Raw genomic sequence first — 17797 nt, 5'->3', positions numbered from 1 at the left:
ATCTCTCACTTACCTCTAATGGTATTTAGCCATGCAGATAGTTTTGATTTGATCTACCCGGGGTTCAGAGAGAACCATCTCTGACATTTCTGCCTCCATCCCGAGGAAATACTACATGGCCTCCAAAAGCTTTAGATGATATATATATATATTTATCGACCCGGGCTGGTATATTGGCAGATATATTGCGGATGTATCCGTTTTGTGGATATGTTGCCCGATAAAATCACAAGAAATGTCAGCAGAGAAATGCCAAGTAATTTAGACAAATGTTGCCATCACATAGTTTGTCCAGCAGAGAGCACTAACAAGTTGATAATACACTGTAAAGTGTCCACTGTCAGCACATATGTTGGTCCCAATTCTCGATTAACCAAACGTAAGGGCCCCACGTTGTAAAAAGAATGAATATTAGGTTGTTTTTTTTTTTTTAACTCCCAAATGCCAATATTTGTATCAGCCTTAAAAATACACTTGGTTTGGCAAATACCAAGAACCACTAAACTCGAGGTAAGTGATATATATATATATATATATATATATATATATTCTTATATATTTCTTTTTTTTGTGTAATCGGAGTGATCTGATCCTTTAAAAGTGCTGCGTGTAGACCAGACGGGTGTTTTTCCCACCGGTTCATTATGATTAAAGACCAGCACCCTCGAAAGCAAGCTAGTTCATCTCTACAGTGAAACAATTGATGTGATTTTGGACAGAAACAGTCAGCATGATAGAGGCTGATGGAAAAACATGGTCCAGTAAAAAATTTAAAAAAAAAAAGAAAAAAAAAAGAAGAAAATCTGGAACTTTGCTTTAATGGGATATCTGACGGGAAGGAGTGGAGAGGAAAGGCCAGATGCACAGGTAAACAGGCTGGCGACACATGCATGCACGCTCACACACACACACACACACACAAATATACAATATTGGTCCCCATTGTAGTGCCCTTAAGGGTATAATAGTTTATTTAGCACTTAGAAGTATGGGTCCGTCTACAGACAGATAACTGCAAGCTGGTGTAAGGCTGGTAATCATCAGTGGAGCACTTGGGCACCCAGAGTTCTATCTGTGTATACTGACACACATACACACTCATACGTGAAGCCACAACCTTAAGATTGACAAATAAAGGGAGGCTTCGAAGCCTCTGTACATGTAGCATCTTCCTCTTTTCACTCCTACCCATGTCCCTTGAAAGTTGAAATGTAATGGTGCTGAGCTGTTTCTTTAGAATTCATGGCCACTCAGTAAGAAAAGCATAAACAAAGGGCTACATAAACATACGCTTTTGCATATAAATTATTGGCATTTTAATTATTCTAGGTCAGTACTAAGCTGGAAAAAAAAAAAGAGATAAAATAAATTGAAAACAAGGCCTGTGCAGCCTGTTGTGTGTGTAACAATATACCCACTGGTTCAACACATTCCACTGTTTGTAATCTCTCCACCAAGCAGTTCATAACAGGAGGTTTCGTAGGGTCCACTTTCATTTCTTTGCAAAGAGAAAAAAACCCCCAAAACAATAAAAAACAAACAAGAAGCCTTCAACTGAAACTTAAGTGTACAATCTGCTGTATTATTTTTACTGTACAAGTGTCAAAAATATCTGACATTTTCCCCATTCTCTGATCCGCCAAGTGACGATGCCGATGGACGTGGGTTGAAACAGGTCTTTCATAGATGTGCGCGGGGTCCAGATACTGTCATGTACATAGCCCTGGAGAACATGGTTTTGATCTGTGACGAGTCTCATGGCATTCAGAGCTACACTGGTTTAAATACAAAAGCAAAAATGTTCTCCGATTCCAAACTGAAAAGAAAGGCGGCGAGCGAGACAAGAGAAGAGGAGAGGTCATTTGTCATCCTTACAGGACGTTTGAGGTTTTTTTTTTTTTTCTCTCTTCATTTTTTTTACCCCCCCCCCCCCTCAGTCGTGTGTCCTCTTTCTCTTGGAGAAATGCAACAGTCTGCTCTGTGGGGTGAAGCTGAGCCCAGCCTGGAGTTGCATCTTGGTGGTTTGTGTGGGTGTCGATGAGGTTTGATAACGGTGTCTTCTCTACTTTTTTTTATTCCATGACTAAATGTGTGTGTATGTCGGTGTGTGTGTGTGTGTGTGTGTCCTGGCAGCTGCAGTGACTATAAAGCCGACTGACTGGCCGGTGATGCTTGAATTTTCTGTGTATTACTAAATAACTGTGTGCAACTGAAGCATCACATTTGGGCTTATTGTATGTCCTCACCAGGCTAAAGCCCACGGGTCTTCCCCCCACCCCCACCCCCGCCCCTCTCTTCCCTCATAAAATCAGCCGAGACAGGGGCGGGTGGGGCCCAGGCTCTGAGCCAATAGGAAAGCTTGTACCACCTCCTGGGTCTGCTGGGGCGTAGTGTTGACGTCCTCCAGGGCATCTGCCACTGCAAACTGTCGGTCCCTCAGCCGGTTCCAGTTGGACAGTACGTTGTGGTATTCAAACACCTTCTCGTAGTTTCCCACCGAGTTGTAGAGTTTGATCAGGCCTCTGTAGTCGTACTCCAGCCCGCTGTAACCCTCTCCGAACAGCTTCTTACCTGTGAGGACGCAGGAAACACCACATGCCATGTTTGTACTCATCCTAGAGCTGCACGGATTAGTCCATTAACACATTAGTCAATCAACTGAAAACAAATCATCAACAATTTAGATAATTGATTAATTGCTTAGATCATTGTTTCAGCTGGTCAAATGTGAGAGTTTACTGCTTTTCCTTGCCTTACGTTATAGTAGATTGATGTCTTTGGACATCAATTTGGGCTCTAGAAAATAGTTTTCGGATGTTTAGGAGATCAAATTTATCAGCTGACAATCAATGATGAAAGTAATCGTTCGATGCAGCCCAACATCACTGCTTATTAATTACATGCTAATTAGCCTGCTAATGGCTAACTTAATGCCCCACCGTGGCCGATTAAGCCTTGGACAGACATTAGGCATTAGAGGCTAGTGTCAAAAAGAGAGAGAGAGGCAGATCAAATCAGTCTGACTCAGCTGCCAGCTTTGGCTCAGTTCATTTGTGGAGCAGCACCCCTGGGTGCAGACAAGAAAAACACTTTTTTTTTTTTTTTTTCTGGAATCCATGAGACACAGGAGTGACCACAGGCCTGGATTACAACGCGAGATCAGAGAGCTATGCAGCTATCCTTGGGCTTAACCTAGGGTTTCCAGTATCCAAGACGCATGCTTGCTTTTAAACAGGGTAAATCACCATGGTAACCTATGCCAGCACGGTTCAGTTTATAGGATCCGGTCAAAACATGTAACTAGCCTGCTCATTCAGGACAGGATCCTGGCGTGGACAAAGGTACAGGTACGTTTCTTTGTTAAAAACCAACAGAGACAAAGATAAAAAAGTAACATCAAGTTTGAGTGACCCATCCATCCCTTCCCTGTGTCTGACCGATAGCGATGGAGCGCAGGTAGAGCCGCTCTGCGTCTTCATACTGGTTCATGTCGTAGTTGTAGAGAGAGGCCAGGTGACCCACAGACAAAGCCACCTCGTAGTCCTCGTGGCCCAGAAGCTGCTCCTTGATCTGGATGGCTTTGATGTGCATCTCCTCTGCCTCCTGGTTAGATGGACACCCGTAAAACCAGACACAGACACACACACACACAGAAAAATAGAGACATAGGTCACACATCAATGCAGAAATATTACAGAGAGAGTTTCTTGTGCTTTTCCAATGTGCAACACATTTGGTTCCTTTTCCACATCAGACTTTTGGTCAGTGCATGTAAATGTCATCACTGGGTTCAAGTGAGGTGGTTATGGAACCTGGTTGTAATGCTTGTAGGTTTTCAACTCATTATTTCCAGAACATTTTCAATGATATAGAGCCCAATATGTTTCTCTCTATGGAGGGCTGATTTAAAATAGTGTTAGTCTCTTGTTAACTGTGAGGTATGAGTTCTGAGAATAGGGCCGAACTTTGCTTTGTGACGCACCGCTTTCAGTGTGTCACTACTGCTGCTGGGCCAAACAAGGCTAAAGAAGTTGAGCTCCCTTTGGACAAGGTCACATTACTGAAGCTCAGTTAAACTGCAAAATTCAAAGCTTTTAAGCAACCGAAAACAGTTTTGTTACAAACATGAGGTCAAACAGGGTCCTGCCTTAAGAGCCAGGTGTCTGCCCGCGATGAGCACTGACAAAAATGTATTCCAAGGTTTGTCAAATCAAGTGGGTATCTTCCAAAGTCTTCCTTTTTGTTACTATCCCTACACTGGACAACTGGAAACACAAAGAGGGAATTTTACAATGGAAGATATCCACTTTGTCCAGCTCAGACTGCTGACGTCTCACATTATCTGCAGATCAACTTCAGAATGTACTTTTACACAAAACAAGGACAGTTTTTGTCCCCCATCACTTGTACAAGTATATAAATATATTGAAAGCAAGCAGGGCGAATAATTACAGCAAGCAACACCTGTTTCAACGTTCATATGGGCACCTGACTGTTGTTTTTTTAGATAGACAATTGTGAAAAATTGTGAGCCTATCCTTTGACCAGAGGGGAGTCATTAGCCCGCTAACTCTATATGTACACCCAGCCAGGGATCATTCAGAAACTAGCTTGCAGAGCACAGATGTGTTCCCTGGCTTTCTGGTGTCATTTTACAACATTCGTTTGTTTGATTTGTCTGATATGTTCGACATTTGTTTTGAAAATGTGGCGTTAACAAAGCAGGCCATGATACTATTACTGCTTCAGCAGCAATGTATGTTATGTTGTGGCAGTGTCATCACGTTTTCTTACATTATATGTTAGATTATTATTATTTAGTATCAAATGACACAACTGGCAAAAAGCCCTGAGCTAGTTTCACTTCTTTTGTTTCATATTATCTGAATTAATACTTTGATTACATCCAGAACAATACAAATAATAATAATCCTGAGAGTTGATCTTTGCACTCATTGCTCTCACACACACACACACACACACACACACACAAAAAAAGACATGTCCATCCACCTTGAACTTCCTCATCGACTGGTAGAGTCGTCCTAGGTTGCCATAGTGTTTGGCTGTCTGGACGTTGAACTCTCCGAAGGCCTTCTTGGCCAGCTGCAATGACGAGAGGTGAAGGTCATGAGCCTCCTGCAGAAGGCGCTCTTCCGTCTCCTTATTGTGGCAGTCGATGGCTATTTCCTCCAGAATCAAAGCTGGGGGAAATGAAGGATGACGAAGCACACATGAGACGTCTGTCCAGGAATCAGACGGCACTTCACTGTTACCATCTTAACACTTTGCATAGGCGACTCGTCACTGCAACAAACCTGGGTGAACCTCTCCTCAATATGCATACCAAGATAATTAGGTGTGCTTTGGTGAAAAAAAAGTGTCTAACAAGAAGAGACCTTTTCTGTTGTTAAAGTGAACTTGAGGAATGTGGAAAAAGTATTCCCAGAAAGCAACTGCTAAAGTGTTAATTATTCAATCAAATTCAAAAATGTTTATATTATAGGACTGAACGCATAGTCAGCAATGAAACATATATCACATTATTATTATCGTAATTATGACATATGAATATATTCAATGGCTGACACATATGTCATAATAATACTCATCATCAGAGCTCATTTATAGTTGACTACGCATCTTCTAAACCTGACGTTTTAAAGCAATAACTCACTCCTTTTAGATACAGATTTGAAACCTGTGCAAATGCGTCTTCTGATTTGGGCACTTTTGAGAAACTGTAAAGACTTGAATCTGTAGAGTTAAAAAAAAGTCTGCAATTCATAACATAGAAAGGCTTAAAACAAGGATCATGGAAAACTCCAGTGCCTGCCTGATGTTCACCCCGCTGTACCCTCCACACAGCGGGCAGAAGCCCAGTGTCTCCAGGAAACGCCTTCATCTTACCTTTGACTCTCTTGGAGGAGGCCAGCAGCAGATGGTCCTCAGGCAGAATGTGAGTTATGATGTCTATGGCACGTTCTGCATGGAATCTGAGGAACAAGCACAGCAGCTGAAACAAACAAATGTCATGCAACTCGGACTTGGCAAGAAACTGGACTCTATTCAGGATAAACACTTCCAAGAAAGGCAAGTGTTTCCCTTAAAGCAAGTTGTTTTGAAGCTGTGATCGGGGTTAGAGGTAAGGGCATTACCCAGTTTTGAAACAGGCCCTTTGTATACAGGAAGGAGTGTCACTGGAAACATCTTCCACTCAGCTCCCTGCCATCAACTATCACTTTGTCTAAAATGATGATGATTTTAATGTATGAAATGGCACACAAGGCCTGCAGCCATTAAAACATAAACACCAGGACAGTGAGAGAACTGACCACCACAGTATGAGTCACAGTCTTGTGCTTCATCTACAAGGGAGCAGCATGTCTAATGTAATTATCTGGCTGGTCTAGGAATAGTCCTGAGTTTGGAAGATTTATTGTACTCACAGAGCGTTGTCAAATTTCCCCGAGCTGTACTGGTGCACGTATGAGGAGTAGGCCAGGTCTTCGTGGGCTGTGGCAACGTGGATGTTCTTCCCCCCGAACACAGACTGTCGGATGTCCAGCGCTGTCTGGAATTTGCACAGAAAGAAAGGACCTTTAATTAGACATACATAATACGCCACACTGGTTCTTAATGAAAATGAGTACATAGAAAACATGGACACGCTCTGTTGCCAATCACTCTACTTACCTGGTAAATAGCGACTGATTGGCATATGTTGTCTACATTTAATAAGTAAAATCCATAATCTAGCAGCGTGTCGGAGTACTTGGGATGCTTGTGTCCAAAATGTTCTCTGCAAAACACAAAACACTGAATCAGAATTCAATTCAGAATGATAACAAAAAAGGAGCACGGATAATGTTGGGTCCTTATAAAGACACAGCAGGTTACCTCGCTAGAAACACTGCATGTTTGATCAGCTGCTCTGCTTTTCTGAACTCTCTCTTCACAACGCAGGCCTGCAGCGGAAAGACGAGTCAAAATTTACACAATCACGCCTGCTGTTCTGTACATCCATTCTGCAAAGGCACTGTACCGACAATGATAACTCAATTAAATCTTGTAATATAGAACATAGTTAACCTTGGAGGCTTGCCGGAGGACATCAACCACTACTTTGACAGGCAGCCCTGGAGTAATTTCCTTCATAGCCTCTATACACCACCTGTATGCCTGGAAAAAGATACGAGTGCCAAACTTAATCCACGTCTGTCTGGAGTATTTCTCAGCAACTCTGCAATTGTTAAACAGACTCAAGCGTAATAATTCAAATGGTCCTTTATGGTCTACAATATATATATATATATATATATATATATATATATATATAAGAAATATAATATAATTTCCTCAGTCACTGGTGGTCAGACATACATGCATACCTCATCATAGTGGCTTTTGGCGAAGAGCAAGGCACAAAGCTCGCCATATAGCGCTGCCTTGTTGGCCTGGTGGCCATGTTTGGCTAGTTTGTCCATGTAAGACTGAGCAAGCTTGAAGGTCTCCTCCCCCAGGTGGTACTTACAGTTGCCATTACGGACATGAAGCAGCCTGTGAAGACAAAGAGTGGAGAACTTAATAACAACCTCAGGCCAAACATTTTTGAGGAGGCTTTCTGATTCAGTCATTATTTATTGTCATATTATAAACACGGCACACTGTCATATTTACAGTGCTATAAAAGCCTTAAACCTATCTGCTGGAGGGCTAGACATAAAAAAAAAATTGTTGATTATCAAAACTGTCATCCCTAACTTTTCTGTGAATGTTAAACGGCCAGTTGTCTTGGTACTTATCAATAGTAAATACAATCTGCAGAGTGGCGAACTGAAGCTGGCCCTCTGCTTATGAAGTGTACTCTCAAGGAAAACAACACCTTGGACGTGGGTGGAAAATGTCTGCAGTGTGACAATTCACTGATCTCAATTAGAGCCCCTGTATGTAGAATTTGAAATTTGCTGAGATCCACTGGGCTGGAAAAACAATAAAGGATTTGAAGAAACAGAGAGAACTAGAACAGATGCCCCCATAAAGGAGCTGCTTGATGCCACAGTTTTGAATATTAACCTGGTAAAAACTTGCCATTTACTGCAGCCTTAAAAATCAAGAAATCCTTCTCAGCCCTAACGTATGCGTTTCGTGTGGTTCTGATCTAACGCAACTACAACTCTGATCAGACTTAAAATAGCCATTTGTCAAGCCTATCAAAACTTACTCAACTCAATATACTAACTTGCAAATGTCAAATTCAAAGATTGTTGTTATTCTATCATTGACAGTCTGCATTTCGAGTCACCGGCTGTGAAATGAATTCTGTGTGTAGCTGTGTGTGTGTGTAACAGAGACAGATCATTCTTGATATTACCTCTACATTACTGAATGGGTGTAATGACATGGGACCAATATAATTCCAAACACAAAGACACTATGGAGGCCATTTTGTCAACTTTGGCAACCAGCACCTGATGCCTTTCTGTGCCAAAAAAAAGAAAAAGTCACACTGGTCAAGGGTGCACCACTGAATGGGACTAAAATGCTTTGTTTTGCTATGACTAAAACTGAAAAGACCTAAAAGATTAAGTAAACTAATTTACACATTCTACACAAAAGGGTATTTGAAAGGAATTCTTACTAAATATAACCACACAGTGAATGTCCACAGGTTTTGACACAGACCTGACACAGCATTCTACAGCCCGGAAGCAGTGGAGGACCTCACTGTGGAGCGTGCACAGCTGCAGGCACGACAGAAACACCTTCTCGGCATCGCCATACCAGCCCGCATCAGACAGGAAGCCACCTATAGAATCAAAAGACATCACATTACTCGAGCTGTCTCCAATTCCGCATCCCCTGTACTCACTGGTGGCTAAAGTATAGGGTGGTTTTCTAAAAACTTTTACCCAAATGCTCTATTCAAAAAATGTGTCAGTGCAAACTATGTGTGGGAGCAACAAAAGACAGAGAAACTCATCTTCTAAACACACTAGAAGCAAGACACACATCAAGTGCTTCATTTAGCTAATGTAGCGCTCTTCTCACTTTTCAAAAACCGTGACTGCCATGGCTAGCCAGCAAAGTTACTGCTTAACAGGCATCCAACCAAGAGGTAAAGGAAAAGTAGTGGTGGACTTTAAGATGGCTATCTAACTGGCCTTGTCTAAGACCATATGAAAAATATGAACTGTTTGGCTGACTACACGTGATATCATCCAACAGTAGTTTTGAAAATCCTCTCTAGAACCTGTGCTGAGGAAAACACGGATTGGCCAAGAGCATCTTGCTTGGATAAAACCACAGGGCTGGTAAATATCTTTCATTTCATCATCAATTACATGTGGTGATGTTGAGGTAGCAAGCCAAAGAATAGTCTACCAAAGTAAACGCTGCTGTTCTTGCTTGTGGGTGCAGCTGAGCAGCTGAGCTATGGCGTGTTTACCATAGAGGTAATGGTTATATGACACACTGGCTCGCCGTGTTACATATAATGTCTTGAGATAACGCCAACACCACCACCATCTATGAGCCCCTGATAGTAATTTAACCTCATTTATCATTTCATTTCAATGAAGATGTGTCCTAATACTTAGGCTGCATTCAGACCAAATCAGGCATTGCGGTGAAAACGCCAGTCCTCCCATTCATTTGAATGTGGGTAGTCGGTTTAGGCTGCGGCGGTGGCGGGAAAAACAAAGGCAGGGAAAAGTTGAAACAGATTCAACTTTTGGAGAATGTCAGAGCCCCAGAGCTCCCACATAACCCAGCACTAATCGCTGATTTGGTCTGGATGCAGCCTTACAGACTGCGCTGCATGATATTTTAAGAAAAGGACATCTATTCATCAACGTCTATTATACTTAATAGTGCATCCATGGTAGTAATAAATGTGGTGTAATTAGATAACATTGGCTACATAACCGCTGGCAACGATCCGGCCCATCTCTGATCCCTGAGGTATTTTTCCTATCAGCTTAAGCTATGATAACATCAGTGGGAGGAATGAATGGCCTCCACTTATTCGCTCATCGTTTCTCTGTTCCTGTTGCACACAAGAGTATCTCAGGGTGTGTGTGTGTGAAACCCTCCGCGCCCTGTCCCACCATTTACCCAGCACAAAGCCGAACTGGATGGCCTTCTCTTTGACATGGGCGTCAGACTCTGCGATGTAGGAGCAGCGGCGGCTGAAGGAGTTTGCCAGAACTGAGGCCACTTTCACACCATGGTCCATTAGGGCCTGAAAGCAGTGGTGCAGGAGGTGTCTGCAGCGGGGAGGACAAAGGAATGGACCATGTAAGTGGAAGGTGTAACTATTGGGTAATGATAAATATATTGTTTGTTACATTTAAGCCTCTACTAAACATAGATACCAGTAGTAACAACATCACAAATATTTGGCTAATCAGTGAATGACAATGCTGATGACTACTGCTATTGTATTCTCATTAAGCCTATCAATGCAGGTTACATCACACAGATAACATTCCATAAAGTACCTTCACGTAAAGGGTACTTTATTGTGCACAGGGCTTTAACTTTTACCAAGCTCTTTTATACCGGGGTTGCAACGTGTTTTCTTTCACAAAACCTCTTCCCACTCTAGTAAAGTGAAGTTTAAATGGCAACAGGGTGTGATATGGAATTTAAACTGGCTTTGTTAAACTGATGGAACTGAGGAGGAGAAGACACACTGTGACTCGACCAGCAGAGGCCCCAGCAGGAAGAGAAGGAATACAAAGCAAGCCAAGCACATCAGTCACATCAGCCACAGGAGAGGAGCACGTAATAGGTAGAAAAAACATTTCATTCAGAGTGGGTCATAACAGTAAATGGAGGGATACACTGGGCCAATTCAAACACAATTAGAAAGCCAACATGGCCAAAAGTCCATTACTGCAAAATAACTTCAATGTCTAAGAATGGATTCTGCCAAAACCTGTCATGAATATATACTAGAGGTGCAACTAACATTTATTTTCATTATTATGGAGATGATTTTCTCTATTAACCATTTTGTCTACATAATGTCAGAAAAATGAACAATGCTCATTACAATTTCTCACAGTCCAAGGTGGCATCTTTAAATAATGAATTATAATTCAAATATCAGGTCTAGGGAAAGGATCAAATCCTGACATTTGAGAAGCTGGAACCAGAAATGTTTGCCATTCTTTTAAACTATTAAAATAATTGGTAACAGTGGTTAAGTTTTGGTAAGATATGAACTATATATGTATCCACTATTCAATGGGTGCAGTTTTTCCATACACATACAGCATAAACTGCTCTGAGAACCATCTGTTTAAGGGACCACAGTCTCCAGAACCATTTCATACGACAACTGATGGGTCAATGTGGATGTTGTGAGGTGTCCGGCACAGCTCAGTCCCATTATGTTCTTACCTTTTGTCTGAAGCTCGCAGTACTTTGGCAAACACCTCCAGCTCACAGAACTCTCCTCCCAGCTGGCAGAGCCGGCCCTGCTGATAAAGCTGAGACACACACACAAATGGAGGGATATGGTGAGGACGGAAACTCACTGTGGCTACACACAGACTACAATGGTGGACATCCTGTCCTAATTTTCATCCTAGTTTCCATCATGGGCCTTTTAAATGTCTGTCATTCAGGAGTGGAAACAAAAGCGGTGCCTCTGCGGGTGAAATCTCACTTAATGTCTGAGTGATGTGAGATTACAGGAGAAATTGGTTCCTTTGGTCCAATCCACAGATGACCCTCAAGTCTGCGCACAGAGGGCACAGAGACACTACAATACCCGATATTCACCATGAGGGAACTGGAAAACATAAAACCTACTGCTGTGAGAAGCAGAGGCGAGGGTTATGGACTGTAACAGTCCAGCAGAGAGCAGAGTAGGGGCGTTTTCATATTGGGGACGATTGCTGCGTACCGTGCCTGAGTACAATTGCCCCCCCCTCTCAGCTTTCACATTGTTTCGTACCAGAGTACGCTTGATCCACACTCCATAGCAGCTGGTGGCGGTAATGTGCCATAAACCATCAAGAAGAATAAGAGTATACTTGCATCATCAACTGCGCACATTTGTTTATGTTGACACTCCAGAGTAGAGAAGAGTACTATGAGCATTGTGCCTACTATTATTGCTATTGTGGAGACAATGTCAACATCGACCCGCTCGCCTTCCATCCTACCTCCATCAGCCATGGCCGTGCAGTTCAGGGGACGAGATCGGTGTGTTAATAGTTATGGCGTCACATTATAAATAGCGGTCTACTTCCGTGTTTTGGTACAGTAGCTTTCACACCTGATGCGAACCGTACCCGAGAACACATGAACCCTATTCGAGACCACCTTTTGAAGTGGACCCAGGCATGTATACAGTGTTAATTACACTAATAAAACAACCTGTGCGCTGATCCGGGCCTGGATCGCTAGTGTGAAAACCCCCTAGGTGAGAAAACAGCTCTCCATGCCGCAAGTAGGGAGGTAGGAAGTAGAGAAGGGGCATTTGGCCATCCTAAAGCAAGTCTTTGGCCCACATGTTCTAATGTAGTAATGACTACAGAGTACTCATGGGTCAGAACATCAACATGTTGACGGGCGTCGCCGCTGGTGTGATCCCATCACAAGGTGGTCTGTTCAACTGTGGCATTAGAGATTTTCACATTAAATTACTTTTTCTTGGTAATCACACCTCTACTTCAAAAAAGGTATCCTTTACTTAAGGAAAACAGAAATAAATGAGACTCTCATTTGGTTTTATTAAATGTAGGGTCGATGGCCAGTTCAGAAGTCATTTGTTAACTTAGTTTTACCTAATTAATAACATGAAAGCCACTAATGGAAAGTCCTTTCTTGAAATTGTTTGTAAAAACTAATAACATTTTTAGACCAGGTGATTCAAATCAAATTTACTGACAAACAATGTAAATGGGTCAGCACATGTTATCAAACCTTGTTTCACTATCCTCCTCTTAACCAGGGTGGTGGATTACACGTGTGCCTGAGGACCCCGTCAGTTTGAAAAAGACTAACAAATAAGGCAAGAGGGCATAATTCTATGTAACTCTTTGTGTAGGACATGTATGGCGGTAGTGGTAGCTTCAACTCTGAACAGTGGCGACCAGAGACCAAACACGAATGGGTCAAATGTAGGTTAAAGATGCATTCAGTAGAGCTCATCAAACACAAGTTTCCTGTATGAAAGGGGTCACAGCGAAGACAGGTTACTCTACCGACCAGCACACTCAGATATAAAAGCTACCTAAGATGCCTACTTATTCTCAACAATGGGCAATTGAGTGGCATTTTAGGCTGAGTGAGAGCTCTTCATGGGCTTTACCCAGCTGGCTTTTCCAGTCTTTCAGAAAAACATCGCTGCATTTATCACAGAAAAGATAGCAAAATGGTTTACACATTAACATCACAAATCAGAAGTGAATGCATGAAAACCAGGGGTTTCACAGTAAATAGTACAATTTCATTTAACAAAGCCGCCATTTAGGACAATATCGAGAACACAAGCCCAACATTTTCAGCAATATGTAATATTATATAAAGTCTTGAATTTATGAAAAAGTGCCTCAAAACTTTTCCTTGTGATGATTTTGTGTCCATGTCCCACCTTCATGAGTGCAACAAAAGTAGGACAGTCGTGAAGACTAATCAGTCGTAATAACTGGACATGTCTGTTTCAGTGCAACATGATAGTGCAGGTGATTTACAGGAGGTGCTATCCATCTGACAGAGAATCGTAATAAATGTAGCCAGCTAGCGACGAATTGATACACCATTGATGCAAACTGTTTATTAAATTATGACTTTTCCAGGTGTTGACAAGATCACTCTTTTATCCAGTAATGAATGCATATTTAGAATTTAGTTAGAGGTTTAGTGTGGCATACAAGTACTTTAGGTTTGGTTCATTGGATTCCAATGAATCCAGGTACATGACCTACAATCACAGAAGAATTTCTCTCTCACCTTTTTAAATAAGGGTGCAGAGGAGGAAGAATGTAACGCTGCCCTCCAGCTGTCTGAGAGGTGCAATATTTGATTCAATCAATTGTTGGAAATATATTTTTTTGCTTTTGCTGTTGCCGCCAAGACCCATTGTTGATTAATAGTACATCACAGTACAGTACCAATGGCATTGATTCATAAAGATAGTTTGTTGTAACCAGTTGTTTGCTGCTGGTGGACCACATCTACAGCATCTCCACATCACAGACACTACTTGACGATGACTTCATGTCAACAAACTTGGAATGCAAAGTTTCCTTGATTACTGCAGCAGGAGTGAGCAACGTAAGGCACTGTGGTATTTTAGGACACGGAAGCTACGGTAGAGATCGAGTGGTATGAGTAGTGGAGGTAGACGTTGCAGCTTATCCAACTTAAGAACACAGTGGAATAGTGAAAGCCTGCTGTATTATCAACTGCCATTCTCACCACTGGCGTGGTGGAAACGGATCGCGAATGGAGTGCGATTTTTCAGCTTTCCAGCTTGGAAAGGTTGCAGAGTTAACAAAGATGTGTCGCACGGCATTGGTAGCAGCTGTAAGACGAACATCACCTTCAGCAACGTTTTGTAAGCTGTGTTGTTTGTTGCTGCATAGCTACATAACTAAAAGAAATGCAGTGTTTTTTTCAGTGTCATCCTGGCGCTCCCATGTGAAGGCAAGACACAACTTTCCTTGACTAGATTACATCAGTGTGCTGTGCCTTGACTAATATAAGATAATCCTTTATTAATCCCTCAGTGGGGAAATTTGCATGTGCCCCAATGTTGCTATGAAACCATCTAGTTAAACTGTATACTTCTGACATAAGGCATACCACATGTTACCATAATAAATGATGGATAATTACTCCAATATTGAATCACTTTATTTGTGTAGCATAATATTGATTAGTCCAACGCTGAAGTAAATATGTGTTTAGTTCACAGTACCAATGTAGTGCAAATACAACAGGTAAAATAAGTACAACTGAGCTAAAAAGAACAACAACAACAACAAAAAAAAGGCAGATATAAAAATAATGGCGACCCTTAGCTAGAATACAATGTGCCGTCTTGTGGTTGCGTAATCTCTATTACTGAAAAGAAAAGGGATTTTCACACTTCACATACACTTAGATTGACAGTCACTGGTGACAATGTTACTCAGGTCCTAAATCTTTGTTACACAAATTCATGACTTATTATGCTTGTGATTCATAGCGTTTTTGGACTATAATCATTTGACACAGCATTTAGGCCACCATGTGAGGAAACTCTCAGGCCAACGTCTGCCTTAGCATTAACACAATTTAACATTTTAATTTTACTGTTAAAAACTACATTGGGAGAACAATAAAATATTTGTTGCCTGCTGGTTAAGGGGGGACGTCTAAACCAACCACAGCTACCAGTGTACATCATGAATGAGCATTGATCCAGTGGGCAGATCATACATGACCTTATGTAGGCAGGCATATTTATCCTATGGTTGAAGACACAGATGCCATATCTGAAAAGCAAGCTGTATTTATGACCTCAATATTTCTAAAAAGCCAGGCAAAGATCCTGCTTATGGCTCAAGAGCAGCACTGTTTTCAGTGTGGCATTTCATTGAAAGTCGTAGGGAACAAAACGAATCGTTTCCAAAACAAGTATGTTTGCCTGTAACTGGAGGCTACTTTAAATACAGTGAGACAAACAGAACAACAACAAAGACACAAAACACTGTTCATTTGCATGACAACTCGTTCCAATTGATTTATATGAATCCGAGCCCGATGTAATTAGCTAACGTTTCAGGATCAATGCCGTGTATGGTTTCTAATTCAACAAACACTCATTATACAAATATACGTACTAGGCATATTACATTTAAGGAAAATGTAAAGCGGGGTAAGCTAGTGGTTAGTTAGCAAACCGGGAAAAAAATGTTTTTTTTGTCTACAAGAGCTAGCGTAACGTTATCGTAATTTAGCTAACGTTAGCAGCAATGTTAGCAGCTGATTACACAAGCTCGTACAGTCTGGTGGCTGTCAGATACGCCTGAGCCTCTTGGCAGGTAATTCTTACCTTATAATAGACATCGAACTGTATGTTTTCTGGGAGCGAGCGTATGTCCCTTCTTGAACGGCTGTAGTTGTCCACCACAGCCGAGATAGCGGTGTTGTACAGTGTTTCTGGGATCCATTCGAGCTCCACCGCAGCCATGTTGTTTTCCCTCTCCAAAAAAAACCCCAGCAGCTACAGCCCTCCCCAACTCTCCCTACATTCGCTACCTTGCCGCGATTAAAGTACTCCCTCCGCGAGTCCTCATAAAACATCCGCTTCAAAGCGAGGCTGCAAAATACTCGTGCTACCGCGACGGTACCGCTACAATTCTAACACCGCTGTTTAATTTCCATTTTCTCCTTCATCTCCAATTATTCGTCGACCCTACAGCAGTTCCGTGCCCCCGTCCCGACGCAGACATTCACTGGGCTCTGACGCAGTGACGTAATTGTGCGGTCGATGCAAAAAAAAAAAGACCCTTATATTCATGACGAAAAGTCATATTATGTACACTTTAGTAGGATTGAGGAGGGTGTTGTGACTTACATAGGCTACTGCTTTACGTAATGATGTCATGGCAGACCCTGTCCACCCAAAACCGCCTCTCATCGAGAAATTAACGTTATTTCTGGTTAAAACATCCTCAGTTGGCCGGTAAAACGTATAAGGAGAAAGGCATTCATACAAAATAAACACACCATGCGTTTTTTTTTTGAATCAATGTATGTGAACTTGTCCAGTTCTTAGGTTTCCTATTGGGAGTTTCTGAGTAAAACAATGGCTACATGGTTTATCTGATGTGGATACAAGCATACTCTCATTAAAGCTGAAAGTTGGTCACACTTAAGGGGATCCAAGTAATTCATTATGAGGGCTAGACCAAAATTATGATACTGATAAACTGAAAATGTATTATACTGATGCATATTGACTTTTTAATATAAAGCACGTTGACTGTGGGTTTGTATTTGCTATGTGTTATTGTTGTTATTTTGTCAATAGATAAGAAAATAAAAATCTTAAATGTAATATCATTCATATAAAACATAATATGAACCATACATACTGACTTTTTTTTATGAAATTATTCTATTTTTATTCAGAGAAAACAAAACAAACAAATCTTAAAAAATAATACAATACACAAACTGCTTTCTATCAAATCATCTTTTTTCCAAAATGTTCTCAAAGGAACAAAGACAACATTTGACAAGTACTGATTGCCATCTGACTCTTGTTTCTCTCCTGGTGAAGCTTTGCTTGGCCTTGCTTCTTGCTTGTTTTGGGGAGGTTTTGCTTTTCACTGGTCCTTGGTTGCTTTAGGTGTACCTTTACAATCATTTCCAATGAGTCGTGATGCATCTCAGTCTTATCTTATTAAAAGATTCTGGTGATCCATTTTCTAAATCTGATCTAAATTATTGTCTCTCCTTTGTTTATGACTTAAGAATAGGTGATTTTTTTTTTTACCAGGATAATATTTGTAGGTTCATTAAAAAAAAGTTTTCATCTGTGAAACAGGTGGAAATTTTTTTTTGGCAAATGGGATTATTTTCAAGATCATTTGACCTGTTTTCACAGAAAAAAACAAAGTGACTTGTTTAAAATGATCCTGGAACAACTTTTTCTGCCCAACAATTTCACAAATGAAAAAGAGTTTATAGACCTTTTTACGGAAGGAAGATTATATTGGCAAAAAACCCTATTGTTCTTAATCTTAAGCCATAAACACAGGAGAGAAAACAATTTAGATAGATA

At 41.2% G+C, this 17797-nt stretch overlaps 1 protein-coding gene across 1 annotated transcript; it reads right to left on the bottom strand.

The window, feature by feature from the left end:
• Positions 1–1887: 1887 nt before the first annotated feature.
• Positions 1888–16213, bottom strand: appbp2 (amyloid beta precursor protein (cytoplasmic tail) binding protein 2). Its single transcript, XM_070905803.1, has 13 exons — positions 16061–16213; positions 11410–11498; positions 10117–10268; positions 8686–8809; positions 7392–7560; positions 7093–7182; positions 6901–6968; positions 6697–6802; positions 6450–6574; positions 5911–5996; positions 5014–5204; positions 3438–3603; positions 1888–2571 (listed from the first exon to the last, which is right to left on the bottom strand). Exons 1-13 carry the CDS (start codon positions 16196–16198, stop codon positions 2309–2311), a joined length of 1767 nt encoding a protein of 588 aa, XP_070761904.1. The 5' UTR covers positions 16199–16213; the 3' UTR covers positions 1888–2308.
• Between the last annotated feature and the right edge of the window lie 1584 nt (positions 16214–17797).

Source organism: Enoplosus armatus, chromosome 5 (assembly GCF_043641665.1).
Source record: "Enoplosus armatus isolate fEnoArm2 chromosome 5, fEnoArm2.hap1, whole genome shotgun sequence".
Taxonomy (NCBI): Eukaryota; Metazoa; Chordata; class Actinopteri; order Centrarchiformes; family Enoplosidae; genus Enoplosus; species Enoplosus armatus.
This window is presented reverse-complemented; position numbering and strand designations above follow the sequence as displayed.